General features: G+C 41.8%; 1 protein-coding gene across 4 annotated transcripts in view; it reads left to right on the forward strand.

Annotated features, from left to right (window-relative positions):
- Positions 1–7069: 7069 nt before the first annotated feature.
- DOCK9 (dedicator of cytokinesis 9) overlaps positions 7070–16478 on the forward strand; it is a 128780-nt gene continuing 119371 nt past the window's right edge. For 3 of the 4 annotated variants that reach the window (XM_055802100.1, XM_055802102.1, XM_055802105.1), the window contains exon 1: positions 7071–7537. In XM_055802100.1, the coding sequence (XP_055658075.1) occupies positions 7424–7537 (114 nt within the window). In that variant the 5' untranslated portion in view covers positions 7071–7423. Of the gene's footprint in view, positions 7538–16478 lie in introns of all 4 variants that reach the window. The other variant, XM_055802103.1, reaches the window with a different exon arrangement.

Raw genomic sequence — 16478 nt, forward strand, 5'->3', positions numbered from 1 at the left:
TAAAATTTGCTCATTTACACCACATCCACAAATTCACTCTTGCAGCTGTTCCTCATGTGATTATTTCTAGTAGTTTCATTGTGGTTACCCATGTGAATAAGGCTTATTGTTGTGGTATACCATCATAGGCTACAAATATGCAAAAAATTATAAAGGGACAGGAAACTTTCAAACCCTTTAAATAATTTCTTTGTTTTTGGTTATGCATTCTTTTTTGGGTTTGCTTTGGTTGTTTGGGTTTTTTTGTTTGTTTTGCTTCAAGATTGCCCTGCAGCTATTTAAAAAAAGCTTTAAAAATTTCAAAAGCCACTTCCACTGATTTACTTTAAGTCAGTCAGTTACAGGATAGCAAGCAGTTCCAAAATCTGCCAGACCTTAAGCCAGCAGAAATTAGCAGTTATGCAGTTATTTTTATTAGCTGTGCATTGTATAAAAAATTAAACACCTATACAATAAAATATCGCATAGACTATTTTATTTTGTAACAGTATATGACATTTATTTGTGACAGTATAACTGCTATGATTATTAAAAATGACATCCAGATGAACTGGCAAGGAAGAAAGCAGAGGAACTAAAGTCTAGTATTTTGGAGTATATATTTATACTGGAGAAAAAAGCTCCTGAACACACTACTGTAATGGATACCGGACAAGCATGCACTAAATAAAAATAAAAATTAAAAAATAAATAATAAAATAAAATAAAATAAATAAAATAAAATAAAATCTGTTTTTCTTTTCTTGTGAACAGCATATGGTGAAAACTGCTCCCTGGTGCCAGCAAGGATTTCTGCTGCATCAGTTACCCTGCTGTGAGGGTAAGAACTATGAGCTTTTGGGCTCACATACAGTGTAAACAAACACCGCCTGAAGGCTTTGCTGAATACAGCTCACATCCTTTTACTTATTCCTCACCTCGTGTCTTGAAACTGTAGCTAAACTGACCTCGAAACAAGGCACACTTATTCAAATTCTTTGTGTCTGAAGAAGTTACCTACTCAGAATGAAAGAAATACAAGCTATGCCAAATTAAGGGAATGAGCAGGCAAGTCAATAATGGAGGATTTGTAGTCATAAAGTCTAGTTCAAATTTGTAGTCATAAAGTCTCTGCAGGAGACCTTGTCAGTACTTTTCTGTGTTAGGGGGTTATCAGCCATCTTCATACAGCTCTTAGTTTGAAGTGGGCAAGGAGTCACAAATACCGATACTGTGAGAAATAAGATTATTGGTTTGTGTAGTAAAGGGTGTCATCTTATCATAATATTGTACCTGAACACTGAAGAATGGAAGTACCAGAATCATTCTGCAGTTTCAATGGAAACATCTTTGACAACATCAAGAAAGAGTGATTACAGATAAGAAATCCAGGAATCGGCATATGGTCTGGCTTAGCTGGAGATCTCCATCACTACTGAGCAGAAAAATCCTCTTCTAAAGGCTACAACAACTCTTATGCTGATAATAAAAGAAAGATGTGTCCCATGTTGTGCATTTAAGCAGCTGCTAGTGATCATGACATGACATGAGGCATCTCTTAGAAGCACAGAGCAAACCTAAACAGCAGTTCAGTGAAAGCTGTGAAATAAACATTTTAAATTGTAGAAGTTAAACTCTAAATAATTAAAAAAATCTGAGTTAATTGATACAAAATCTTATGCATCCATTTTTACTTTTGTTAAATGTAGCCTTCATTACCTTGGTTTAACACAAACTATCTAAAATGAGTTTAGACAAACCTAAATAATCTAAACCAAAATCAGAGTAGCCTCTCAGTTGTTCTGCATCAGTTTCCTATTGGGTTTTAAATCACACATTTGTTGTACTCCACTGAAAACAGAAGAAAATTATGTGGAATTCTGTTCAATATTACCTGACTATCCAAAAGATATTACTAATATTCATGGGTAAGTTCTTGCAACTAACACTGAAGAAGAAATATTACCCCTGAAGCCTGAATTAAGCTGATTAATTGACTGATAAGCTAAAATAAGTGTCATAATTGTCTTATGAATCAGCGGAAAAGGCAGGAAGTGATCTATTTTGTATCCTCCTGAACTTGCATAGGAGTTTGTTTACATAAAACTATAGTTACCCTTGTTGGTGTTCAGCCAGGGCATGAGAGGTAATACTACCTCTGCTTTTAAGAAAAGAGAAGCTTTATGTCATGCATCAGGGCAGAGTAAGATTTAGTTGCTTATATTAATCCTGCAATACCTCTGCTGAACATGGGAAATATAACTAGAAAAATGAGCTTTTAAAATCATAGCTGAATGGATAGGAAGATCACAGAGCATTTACTTGGTCCTTCCTCAAGTTTCTATTGGCATAATTACAATAATAAAACCTAAAACACAGTTACACTGAAACTGATGACATAGTTCTGCAGAGCAGGTAACACATGTAATTTTATGAACAGTAACATGCTGCAACTTACTGAGAAACTTCCACTAAATCCTCCTGCCCTTCACCACATGATATACCCAGATTTCTGGGAAAGGAATATAACAGAACATGTTTTTGCATTTCCATTTATGAGCAACAGACACACATATGCACAGACGTGCTCTTTCTTACTAATGTAATCAAAGGAAACAAAAATTGAAGAAATTTATGGTGTACCTGCTTAGTGGAAGTACACATTTCCTCTACCTTACACTAAATAGCTGGTTTCAGGTATTTGAATTTAAGAAGAATAAAAGTTTCTGTAGACCTGGGGATGCTGTCTGGTAAAAAATTATGTTATCTTAAGAATGCATATTATGGATTTCATGAAGTGTATCAGTGTTGTATAATAAAGTAATCTGTAAATGTTTGTACATTTGTGTACATAAACTTTGGTGCACTGTTACATTCCACCAGGGGCTCAGGGGGAGGGGGAAGAAGAACTGAAAGGTGCTTTTCAGAAATATCTGTGTGCACTGCTTGCATAATATTTGTAAGGGTAGATTTGCTGCATCTAGGAAAACGTCAGTCTTAGCCAGATGCCAAAAACCCACTCCATTATTCCTTTCAGGCCTTGGGAGAATTTTAAAAAGGAGCTCAAATGAACCGATTCCAGCACACCATTTGAATGGGTTAGTATGTTTGAAGATGCTAAGAAAGGCATGCATCAGCAGTATTATTATACTTTGATTTTTACAAGTATACAGAACTAGTAGCTCATTTAAAATTGAAATACTGATAAAATGCTATCAAAATGTAGCATTTTATGCTTCTGCCTTTTAGAGCATCTTCTCCGGGTTTTAAGAGCCAGTTCTAAGTTGTCTATTATCTGTAAAACCTCCAGACTGTCTGCATATCAAACATTTAGTTAAGTACTCCCTTCCTTCCTATTCTTTTACCACTTACTCTGATCACATCATTTGTTATGATCTGATGGCCATTAGCTTGTCAGCTCTTTTCTTTTCTTAACTGAATGGATTTGCAGGCCAGAAAGGTTATTATGATCATCTAGCTTGACCTCCACAGCAATATAAGCCAAGAAATTTTAGAACGTGAACTTTGCTTTCAGGCCGCAATTTGAGGGATGACTTAGAGCCCAGGATTTAGAAAAAGATACTGAATCTTCATTCAGAAGCTGGGAGATACCTGGGGATATTATACCAAACACCACCTCTTGTGGCTGAAAGAAAAGGATCTTGTGCTTATTCTGAATCAGTATAATTTCACCTGCCAGTTACTGGTTCTCACCGTTGTCTTACTTGACAGATTAAAGACACTTCTAATATTTGGAATTTTCTTCTCTTACAAATGCTAGCATGTTATGATGAAGCTTTTGTATAAGCTAAACAGATGCTTCTTCAGTCTCCCACTGCAAGGCAGATTTTCCTGGCTTTTCCACTTTGTCAGTTATTTGCATTAAAATGCAATACCCCTATTTCAGTAATAGTTTGGTGAATGCCATATATAACAACAATGTTATTACTACTTCTTAATATCCCTCTGCTTTTACATGCAAGATTTGTACCATAAGCATGACTCTTTTTGAGTTGTTCATAATCACACTATAACACCTCTGTAATTTGACTTAAAAGTATTCATTGCACATAGATGCCTTTCCACTCATCTGCATTCAAATGAACAGTTCAGTAAGTCCCATTCTACCCACTGCAAAAAACAGCAGTGTCTGCTTCAAAAGTAACATCTCCCTATAAATATTTACAGCTGCATCTGTGTTATTAGTGATTATTTTGTTTTCTTTACGTAAGTTGATAGAGATTATGAATAGGATCGGGATAAAACCAAATCCTTTTTGTACTTTGCTAAACAAGTCTCCATATAATGATGATTTTCAAGATATAATCAATCTTTCAGAACTGCTGGGTAATTCTTTCTGTTCAGATAAATATATGCTGCAAGTTTTGTATAAGAATATTTTTAAATAGAATATGGCGTAATGTCTTCACAGAAGCTCAAATCTATTATACAGTTACCTTTCCTAGGTAAAATACTAATCTCATTAAACAGACCTAAATTCCAGCAAATCCTGCTGATATTAGAAATTCAGTAATTATTTAATTTCTACATGTGATTCTTATTCTTTCGTGATTTTGTCAAAGGTTCTCATCATGTTATTTTAGCCCAAATAACCTTTTGCTTTATATTTGTAATGGGCACCAAATCAGTTCTCTTTCATTTCTGGAACACAGACAGATTTATTATTACCGTGAATAAGTCAGAATCCCATAAAATCCTGGGACGTTCCTTGGTTGGTCCTGAAAGTTTGAATGTTTTCACCTTTACTTGTTGCTATTTAGCATCTTTACTAAGTAATAACTGAATAAAACATCTGCAGTTATATCCATAAATTATTATTTCTTTTCCAAGGTTTCTATTAAATAAAGAAATGCTTTCGTACATCGGCACTGTTACTGAAAACTGTGTATTTCAAAGTAGGAGGGAAACGAGGCCACTGTCAAGATTTTCTCTTTGTTGATCCCGACATTTTAAAAAATGTATTCCCCTTGTCATTTAGACAATAAGCCAAAACTTTTCATTCGTATATTTAGCTACAATTATTCATTCTCATTGCTTCACAACTGCTAATTTACCGTTTCTGCTTATCAACTTCCATATTTTTCCTTTTGTTTCATGCACATAACAATTGATTTCATTTTCTGTCTTTAACTGAATGCATTCAGCTGAAAAGAAACTTTGATGACTGTGGTAATGTCACCTTTTGGGTCTTCCTAAATAAACTACCATTTACCTATTTGATGTATTATTCCTGCATGTCTCTAGCTATACAGGTATCAATCAGAGTTTTCTTCAGACTTGGAAGACTGTCCCTTTTCCAACAAAGCTGCATAATACATATGGGAAATATTTGTATATAGCAAATATAGTTAAATTAAGCCTTTTTAAGTTCAATAAACCATAAAATCAGTACATAAGATTATTTGGTCAGAATTGTCAGAATTCAAAGCACCTGAGTGCTCTGAAAATAGCATGGGTTTATTTTAGAAAATGATCATCTATTATTTATATAAAATCTAGGGCATGTTTACTTGTGAAGGTTTGAGATCTAGACGTATCCTACAGATTGAGATTGAAAAATATAATCCTAAAATAGCTCATTCTAGTTACCCTAGCTAAATGTTTACATAGCCGCTCATCCAGTTCTGTATTCAGATAATCTGTGTCACCACTACCCAATTTTCTGATTTATCAGACTAAACAGTGACTCATAAACACAGCAGGTCTTGGATTTGTGAAATCAGGACCGCGGGTTATCTTCAGTGAACGTGGCAAGTCTCCCTCTCTGCACATTCTGTCTTTCTTAAAGAAGGCATAAACTAATATGAACACTCAAGTTGTGACAGACATCCTACTAAAAAAACATAGCTCATGTATTTGAAAAAATGAGCCTCTGATACAGGTCTCGAAAGTATCTGCAAAAAGATCCTTTACTGAAAAAAACTCCCTCGGTGTAAGCTACACATTTGTGTATTTGGACTTCTCATCTTGTCTTTCTGGAATAATTGCCTCAATTATCTGGAGTCTCATTAGTTACTGGTGCACCTGTGAAGCATCCAAAGAAGCAGGCCCTTCCTCCAGCAGGCATTTCTTGTGTACGTAGCCTGAGGCACAATCACTTTGTGATCAAGCCTCTGCTCTGCCTTGCCCACAGCATTCCGTTGCTCCCTCCATCAGTGGTAAACTGTATGTATCAGTGTCGAAAAGCAGTTTTAATTTATACAAAAAGACACCTGAGAAGGCAAAGGTGTGCAAGCCCTAATGCTGTCAAACGCTCCAAGCATTTAAACGCAGCCATAAAGTGTTTAATGCCTGCATACCTTCCCAATTTAACAGTACTGCTAACCAGTCTCTCAGGATTTCACTGTAATTGAAAAAGCTCAAGCCTTGCACACATTCATGCAACTTTACTACAAATAGAAACAATTTGTGAGAAGAAAAACCGTACAAAGGAAAACCTCAAAACCAAAGTTTCACTGGAATGCAGGAGCAGCGCTGCTGACAAGATGCTTCTACAGTGGCGAAATGGCTCGCTCCGAACTGCGCCTGTTGTAGCTTCAACAACCACTTCCCAACTTTTTTACTTTCTCGCTATATCACGTGCTCATACAGGCCCGGGGACGTACGTGTGCAGATGTACAGGCGCAGGTATAAGCACAAGCAGAAGCCGCTGGCGCAGTGCACGGCGAGGGGGCAGCGCAGGGCACACGGCGGCGGGGCAGGGTCGCCCCTTAGCCCGCGCCGCTCGCGGCCGTGTATCCCCGGGACGGGGAGGCGGCGATCACTGCTCCGGGCCGCGCTTTACCGGCGACTGGCATCGCTCGGGGCCGAACGGAGCCGCGCTCACCGCCGCGCCCCGGGGGACCCGAGAGGAGCACGGCGCCCCGCTGCCACCGCAGGGCCTACTGCTGCCGCTGCCACCGCCACCCCCGGGACGCTGCCGCGGCCGCCGCCGCCGCTGCCACCGCCTGCCCCAGCCCGCCCCGGCGGGGGCGGGGCCTGCCCGGCAAGGGCGGGAACTTCCGGCTCCAGCCGACCCCACCCCTCACCTTGGCCGGTGCGCGCTAAGCCAATGAGGGTGGGGAGTCGCGGCCGGGCAGGTAACCGGGCGCCCAATCGGAAAGGCGCCGCGGGAACAGGTAGGGGCGGGGCCTCGGCGTGCCGCGCGCGCGGCCCCGCCCCTGCGCACCGCTCGCGGCCGCGCCAATCGGCCTCCGCGGCGGCGCCCCGCTCCCCCCGCCCGGCGGCGCGCGGCTGTGCGTGGAGGTTGGGGGCGCGGCGCGCGCCGGCTCCGCGGGGAGGGGCTACCTGCCCGGAGCGGCACCGGCTGCGGCGCCCGCCGGCGGGGCTCGCCCCCTGCCCGCCCCCCGCCGCCTGAGGGGCCGCCCGGCGGCCGGGCCGTGAGGGCAGCGGGCGGCTCGGGCCGAGAGGCGCGGAGGCAGCCATGGCACTGGTGGCGCCGGAGACTCGGAAGTTCACGCGGGCGCTGAGCAAGCCCGGCACGGCGGCCGAGCTGCGGCAGAGCGTCTCCGAGGTGGTGCGCGGCTCCGTCCTGCTGGTGAGCACGGGGGCGGCCTGCCGGGGGCCCCGGCGGGGCTGCGGCCGCGGGGAGCCTCCGCCGGGGCCTCTCGGGGCTGCGGGGGGGGGCGCGGGCGCACGGCAGGCGGCGGCCCTGCGGGAGGAGACGGGCCTTTTGATCCCTCCCGGGCTGTCGCAGCGGCGGGGGGAGAAGCGCCGCGGCCCCGTGCCGGGCTGGCGGCTCCTCGCCCGCCCGTGAGGCAGCGGCCGTGCGGGCGGGGTGAGGTGCGGGTGCAGCCGCAGCCGCGGGCGGGGCGGGGACGCTCCCAGCGGCAGCGGCGCGGCGGGCGCCATGGGATGCGGCGCCCGGCGGGCACGGTGGGGCGCTCCCGCCCGCACTCCCCGCCGCAAACTTCTGCTCGCCGTGAGGCGGCGCGGGACGGCCCGCGGCGGTGCGGGAGGCGGCGGGCCCCGCCGGAGGCCGGGCGGAGGGGCCTGCGCGCCGCCCTCCAGGATCCTCCACCTGTGGAGCGGGTGCAGCTGGCGCTCGGCCCTGCTGGGCTGGAGCGCTTTCGTGCCTGTGTGGAAAGAGTGGTGCGAAAGTGGTTTTTCCTCTTACGACTGCCTGCTCGCTTTACAGCCAAACCGCCGTTCGCGTTGTGTCGTGCAGAGCGAGGGATGAGTGCTGGCCGGTGTGGCAGGAATGTTTTAATAGTTGTCCCTGCTGTCCGCATTGTGCTAGCGCGTGGTTGCTGTTCTTGCCAGTTCATGATCGGGTGCCTTGATTTAATTTAAACTGCTGAAAGTAAATTTGCGTGGAGGTGTTAGATGGTGAACTGGGGACGGAGGGAGGGAGGAAGGGATGGGTTTTTTGGCCTGGCTGTACCCAGGTGACGACATCTTAAACAGCCTCGGCAAGATTTTTCAGAGCTTGTCACCTGGGGCTCTTATTCATGCTATGCATTTGTCTTCCATGTGGTTTTGTTATCTCCAAGGGGAACGTTTCAATAAGCACTTAACTCTGTGCAGGTTCAGTTTTTGGTGCTGGGGTTCGTGAAAGCTAATCTGTCATTTGTTTTTCACTCATGCCTCACACTTCAGTAAGCGTGGTCTCGTCTAGCTTCTTTAAACTGCTTGTCAGAACAGCGTTGTCACTGCGATGTGTTGAGAGTAACAAATGCTGTAGCTGTAATTCAGAAATTAATACCTTTAATAAATCAATGCCTCTAAAATTAATTTACTCTTTATTTAACTGTAGATCATGGGGTACATAAGACCCAATATGCATAGGTCAGGGTCCACCTTAATGCTAACAGCTTTCCACAAGACGCTATATACATGTAATAAGCATCCAATACATGTTAATGCTTCTCCAGGGATGAACTCTTTCCTGAGAAGAGTGGAAGAAGGAGATAGATTTCTAAAGATATTTTTCATACTGAGTGAACACGAAATGGATTTAGTTTTTTTCATGACATAAAGAAATGTTTCTTTTGCAGTAATTGGCAAGCCTGCCTGCCCACAAACACCCCCCTCCCCCCGCCCCCCCCCTTGCCCTGAAGTTGTTTAGTTCGCTTATGGCTAGTGTCAATGAGATGAGTTGGAAAATAATTATGAAATTCCTTAATTCATTCAGGTTGACCAAATACATAATAGGATGGCATTCACAAACATTTCAAGTATTTTTGCCACAACAGCATATTCTGCAGAATTTTAAGGAGGTGAAAGAAGTGATGGTGTGAAGTGGTGTACTGGCTCAGTCTTATTCTGGATAAGGTCTTCCATCACTGTTTTAGAAAGCAAAACTAGTGGTTTACTATTTGTGGCAATTTAGCATTCATGTCAGGTTGATCATTCTCTGTTAGCTTCAGGCATGGAGCAAAATCCCCATCTGTCTCCCATACAGTCTTGGGCTGAAGTTCACCTTCTTGTTTTAGCCATAGTTTGCCTCTGCTGTGAAGTCTTTCCTACTGTCATAAATGCTGTGCATTTTATCACTCATCTCCTATGTTCCTGCTCACAAACTGTTTAAATCATGAAACAGGAGGCTAGTGATTGCAGGTTTACCTTTGCCTTCTTACCTTTTCTTCCTCCTTTGAATGTACTGTAACTCTTTTGTTGAGCATTGTGATGTTTGGAATGAAATTGTGGTGTGGGTGTTTTTTTTTTTTTCTTTTCTTCCTTAAAAGGAGTTTAGGTGGGATAGTATTTTTCTTTACTTTAAAAGCCAAAAAAAATATTTACTTCTGTAAGTTTGACTGATTGACCTGTTTCTTAGCTGTTGGTGTTTCTGGCTTTTATTATCTGAAAAATCTCAGGCTGACCTGGTGAACATAGATTCTTACCATTATTATAGTAGTTGTGCAATACTCCATGCAGATGTGTGGCTTTAAAGAAAAGAAGACCTGTTTTCTTTCCTAAGCTACCTCTCAAAGCTCTTTGATAGAGCACTTCCTCAGGATTTTTGAACTGGGTCATCAGCAAGATGTCTTGGGTAAAACAATTTTCAGCATTGGTAACTAATGTGATCTTACTGTGGTCACTTGCTTGTGAGCAAATGCTGAAATTTTCCAATACTGAAGAAGTACTGGTGCTGTTTTCCATTATCTAGGCTTGCAGTGTAGAATCTGGAGGTAGGAAAGAATGAATTCAAACTAGCAGTTCTTGGTGGGGGATCTGTCCGGATACGTACAACCAAAAATCACTTCTGACGGCACAGCTCCGCAGCAGAATGTAGTGAGCAAATCATCCAGTTGTTTCTTGCAGTAGCAGGTAAAAGTGAACTGCTAATACCTCTGTGGTTGTGTAGATTCTTTAACTTGCTATTGTGGCTACTGTTTAACAGTTCCATCCATTTTTACCATAGACAATGTGTTGCTAGACTTTTTTTTTTTAAAAAAAAGCAGCATTTCCCAATTTCATTTAGGTTTATTAGGTCACATTCCTAAAATACACTTTTCTTTTCTTCTTTATAAATGTTCATACTGATGGAAGAGGACTGAAAACAGCATGTCAATAGAATAACATGGTATACCTTCAACTTTCAGATTGCTGTTCATTGGAACTAAAACTCGGAGATTTTCAGCCAACTGACAGACTAGCTTAGCTGAGTAGTAAACAAACATTAAGCAGATGTGGTTGGCCAAGCTAGTTTTCATCACAGAATGAAGCAAGCTACCTTGTCAGCATTTGACATCTCATATGTTCTTCTTGTTAGATTTAGTTTGCTGAACCAATACATACAGTTTGGTTGGCTGAACTGAAAACTTCGTATTTGGCAATCAGCTTTTCAATGGGGTATAAGGCACATAGTATTGATTATTTGGGTTTAATTCTTGTTGTATTTTGCTTGACAGTAGCATCCTTGCTGAATATCATTTGACTTCAGATATGAGTTAATGTGGTGCCTCTGGCTGTCCAAATACATTTATGTCTGGGGAGGAAGACTTATGGGGATAAGTCTGTCTCTTAAGCCAGCAATCTTACCAAGAGCGGTTTTCAATGCAGTTTTATTATTGTGCATAATTGGAAGTGGTCTCTTTAAGTGGTGATGAGTTACACTAAGCATGTTGCATACAGATCAGTAGGACTTCAGGAAGTGTTTGTGTTGTCTTGCTCAATGATATGTTAATGATAAATTGTCTCAGTGACAAAACAATGCTTTCTGCCATTTATTAAATTAAGCTGATGCTTAAAGACAGTAAGCTAATAATTAAGAGAATGTTTGGCATACCAGATTTGATCTGCTTTTGCCTACCTGTTAATAAAATACCCATATCAAATATGCGGATAATGAAAATGTTTGAATATACCAACTAACACAGCAAAAGTTGTCTCCCCTATGCTGAAATTAATGTTGTACAGAAGAAACTTGAGATATGGGAAAACGGGATGAAATCTGAGTGATCCCCAGATTGTTCTGTGCAATTCTCCTTTTTGATTTGGACATATAAAATAGGTTTAAGTATTTGAAGGCTGAAATAATCGTATCTTCATACAGTCTTGGGCTTTATACGTTAACTTCAGGTACCTGGTAGAGATCTTGAGTTCTAAAGCTCTTGCAGAATTTCATTATTTCAGATGTGGAGCGAAATCGGTATATCATAAAGGCAGTGCTTGGATCTCCTAAGAAGTCTTTGATCTTGAAATCACTAGTGTTCTTTCTTTTTTTTAAAGAAGACTTAGTCTTGATTTTGGGGCATAATGTCAACTTTGTCTTTCCAGTCCTGATCTCTGCTTTCTGTGAATCTCAACTGCATAAAAAAAGATAGCTCGGTGCACTTTGCTATATTATTACAATGTTTTTAACATAGGGTTTTCCCAAGAATACAGTTACTGCGAGGATTATGTAGTATTCATTTTGGTTTGGTATTTTCCTTTCTGATTTGTCTATCCTTTCATGTGCCCTGTGCACAGAGGGCTTGTATGCTTTTCTGCAAAGCGGCTTTTCTGTGTACAATGAATGGAGTATTTGGAACCTCATTAATTCTGAGATTTCAGTTGCAGTGTTTGTGTAGAAAGAGATAGTTGATGGCTTGCTTTAGGGAAGTAGGAATTCAGAAGTGGTACATAATGCTGAAGAGATGAGGGAGGACTGGGATCTTTTAGAGCTGATAGGTACAGAAGAGCTGGGAACATGGACAAAGCTTGAGCTTTCTGTATATGGAACGTGAAGTTGTATATGTAAGGAATTTGGAAGAAGCAAATTGTTATGAATGGATGAGTGAAAGCAGGTGGAAACTGACAGGATTTTAAAGGAAAAGGGCTCATTAAAGTCTCATTGCTGACAATGAGCATCATCCTAACACATCTCATCTTGGAAGAACTCTGTGTGAATGGTAATGCTTATGGAGTTGCTCTCTGAACTGTTGAACTTAATCTTTACCTGAGGGGAAAAAACCTGATACTCAGTCCTGAAGTTATTTTAGTTTAGGGCATGTACTGCTTACCTTTCCTAAAGGAGATAAAATTTGACACACAATATGATCTTTTTGATAAAGGTGCTAATTTTATTTTAGCAAAGGGCATGTAAAAATCTCTTTGATTGGATACAAAATACTAGTAAGAAAACTATTTCTTCAACCCTGATACTGCTAAGAAGACTAAGTGGGTGTGATAGGCATTTCTGTGGTTGTGAAGGTTCAGAGGCTGGACTATAGTACTGAAGTTTCTGTTAGTAAATACCATTAAATGTATTTGAATTTTAAATGTAGGTAAGCTTCTTGTTCAGAAAGGGAATTTGAGGGGAAAAATATAGACAGATGAATTTCTGTGTTAACAGAAATATATTTAACCATTCAACAGCATTAGAGCATTCTTGTTAGCTGCACCTTATTTCTTTATAATTTTCCTGAACTTTTTCTGTCCTGCTAGATCAGGATACTTACGTTTGAAACAGAGGAGTAAGTGCTTTAAAAGTAGTTGTTCCTAATACAGCAAATGTCAGATGTAGGGTGATGCTGTACTGGGTTTTCAGTCTATGGTGGCAGCAACTCTCATGCAGCATGGAATACCACAGCATACCTTCTCTTTCCTGTCCTTCTCCTCATGCCCTTTAATACACAGTCAGGATCACGTATTTGTATATTCATGGAAGTAGAACTCATTACGCCTGAATTTAAACTTGGGAATTTCATGACACTATTTTTTTCCCGTATTGAAGGTCTTGCACGATAAACTTAAAACTGTATATCCCACTTGACGTCATTTGGTTATGCTGCATCGTGTTGCTAGGCAAATGTTTCAAAAGGGTTTGTAATTACGCATTTTGAAAACTAGACCTTTAATGTCAACTGTTTTTTTTGTTGCATAGGTGTAGATGTACGTGTTACTTTTAACCATATATGGTGCCTGAGATTAGATAGCCATCAGATATATATGCATGTATATGCAAGCTCAAAAATTTGTGAATTTGGCGGTTTATTTATGTATATAATACATATATAGTAATATAAGTATGACAAATATATGTATATATGATAAAAATATAAAACATATATGTGTATTTTTGAGGTAGCTTTAAGATTCTGCCAAATTCATGCATGCTTGCTTTAAAAATAGTAAAGAAAAATTACTGGTAAGTCATTGAAGCCAATGAGGGGAGTTCAGGACCTTGTTTTTGTTCTCCTGAGAAATGTTATTGTCTATCTTGCTTTTATTAAATAATTTCTGTAACTGTTAGAGGTGATTTGTTACCAGTGGCTCTTTATGGAGATAAAGAAAAGGTGTAACGTCTTTGGTGCTGGTGTCCAGGAAGCTCTTAGACCTGAAATTCCTGATGGCGATTGAAGAACTTACTAATACAGTGACCTGAAAAAATATTATATACTAAAAATTTACATAAAACTTCCTTCTTTAGCTAGTGCTTATTTTTAATTTTGAGGTTGAATGATGTCAAGTACTTCACTTGATTTAGATACTGAAGGCAAAATTCCTTCATCTGGAAGAGGGTAAAGGCAAATTCATTTTCCCTCACCCCCCATACATTGTCTGTGTCCATGAAAAGCATTAATAATGCAAGGCAGAGAAGGCATAAAGTTGCACAAGTAGTCCATGTGTTACACAATGGCTTTCTCATTGAAATATTTTTGAAATAATTTATGTCTAAAGATGAGAAGGTACTCCAATAATTCTGACAGTGTAACTTATTTTAGACCTTAATTTAGAAGATAGATAGGTTTATGAAAGGAGGCTTACATTCTGCCTTATTCCACAGGCATATCTTAAATTTAATAATCTATGAATTAGTAGGAGGTATCACATCATGAGAAAGCTATGGGATTTTTTTTAAAAAATATTCTTCTGTAAGGGTCCTTAAATGTTTTTTTTGCATGAGAATGAAAGTGAGCATATATTATCTCAAAATGGAGACTTTCTGTAATATTAAAACCCCAATAAATTAACAGGCCTTAAACCCCAACCTGGTTAATGTTATGGACAAGATTTCTTGTCCCAAATAAGGGCCAGAATTTCACTGGTACAATGGACTCTGCCTTGGGAAAATGCTTACTAGGTTGTCTAAAGTCTTAGAAACTTCAGCAGAATCTCTGAAGGGATTTTTATGAAGAAAAACTGTTATGGAGCAGAAGTTTGGCAAGAGGAATCCAACCTCTGTAGGTGAGGTTGTCTTCTGTGAAACTCTTATTGTGACCAGTTGAGAAAAATAGCAGTTTTGCTGCAGAAACATTAAGAAAATAAAAATCTTAATCTGACTGCAGGGGTGGGAGGTAGGACTCTTTTTGGTGTAAAGACGAATTACTGTGTCTGCTGGAACAGTTTGTCAACTCCTCATATGTGCCAAATGAATCAGATATGAGAGGAGGAATGGGGAATCCAGATACTGTCTTCTGCATTCTCCTGCTGTGTCCAGAGGTTGCTGCGTGGTTTGGAGACTCAGGCAGTTCAAGTGAGGAAAAATGAGAAGGGAAAGAAGAAATCAGGAGCCTTTGTTGAAAACTCTGTCTGGATCTAGCATGTCAAACTGGTGAAACTAACTACTCCATTCTGGGAGTAGTGCTCTGTTTAAGGTAGTGGTGTTGCCTTGGGGCTGCTGGTGAGTATCCGGAATAATAATAAAAAAGCATCAGGAAAGATCTTTCCAAGGGATGTGGTGCCAAGGGGTGCTGTGGTTCTCTCACACAATCACAGGATGACTGGTGTTGGAAGGGACTTCTGGAGGTCATTTGGTCCAACCCTGTGCTCAAGCTGGGCTGCCTAGAGCTGTTTGCCCAGGGCTGTGTCCAGGTGGCTTTTGAGTATTGCCAAGGATGGAGACTCTGCCACCGCCTTGGGCAACCTGGTCACCCTCACAGTGACAAATTATTTCCTGATGTTCAGAGGGAACCTCCCGTGTTTCAGTTTGGGCCCATTGCCACTGGTCCTGTCACTGGGCACCACTGAGCAGAGCCTGGCTCTGTCCTCTTTGCACCCTCCCTGCAGGTATTTATGTACGTTGATGAGAACCCCCTGAGCCTTCTCTTCTCCAGGCTGAACAGTCCCAGCTCCCTCAGCCTCTCCTCGTAGGAGGGATGCTCCAGCCCTTTCATCATCTTTGTGGCCCATTGCTGGACTTTCCAGTATGTCCATGGCTCTCTTGTGCAGAGGAGCCTGGAACTGGACTCTTCTGTGTATTTGTTCTGTAAGGTGTCAGCAGGCCGAGGAAGGCAATTCTCTCCCCTCTGCTCTGCTCTTTTCAGACCCCACCTGGAGTACTGCATTCAGATCTGGGGGCCCCAACACAAGAAGGACGTGGACCTGTTGGAGTGAGTCTAGAGGAGGGCCACGAAGATGGTCAGGGGCTGGAACACCTCTGCTATGAAGGCAGGCTGAGACAGTTGGGGTTGTTCAGCCTGGAGAAGAGAAGGTGCTGGGGAGATCCTATAGCAGCCTTCTAGTACCTAAAGGGGGCCTACAGGAAAGCTGGAGAGGGACTTTTTACAAGGGCTTGTAGTGATAGGGCAAGGGCGAATGGCTTGAAACTGACAGAGGGTAGATTTAGGTTAGATGTTAGGAAGAGATTCTTTACTGTGAGGGTGGTGAGGCACTGGAACAGGTTGCCTGGAGAAGTTGTGGATGCCCCATCCTCACGGTTGGATGGGGCTTTGAGCACCCTGGTCTAGTGGAAGGTGTCCCTGCCCATGGCAGGGCATTGGAACTAGGTGATCTTTAAAGTCCCTCCCAATCCAAACCATTCTATGATTCTAAGGTGTTAGTTTGCTTTTAAGAATGGAGTAATCTGAGCTCTGTGTGCTGAGGAGGCAAGGAAGTTGCAAGCTGGTTCAGACTGGAGTACTTGTTGGTGTCAGTGTAAATCACAGCCTTATCTGTAATTCTAGTTTTAAGCCTCTGGGCCCAGGCTGAGCTTTTATTTGGGACCCTCTCTGAATAAAAAGGCCTGTTTCCATTAGAGGACCAGCTAGAATTTCTTTCTGCTCACCAGCTGAAGGAAAGGATATCAGGTAGTTTAAGAAGGAAATTTGTTA

The sequence above is a fragment of the Falco peregrinus genome, chromosome 4 (assembly GCF_023634155.1).
Source record: "Falco peregrinus isolate bFalPer1 chromosome 4, bFalPer1.pri, whole genome shotgun sequence".
Classification (NCBI taxonomy): Eukaryota; Metazoa; Chordata; class Aves; order Falconiformes; family Falconidae; genus Falco; species Falco peregrinus.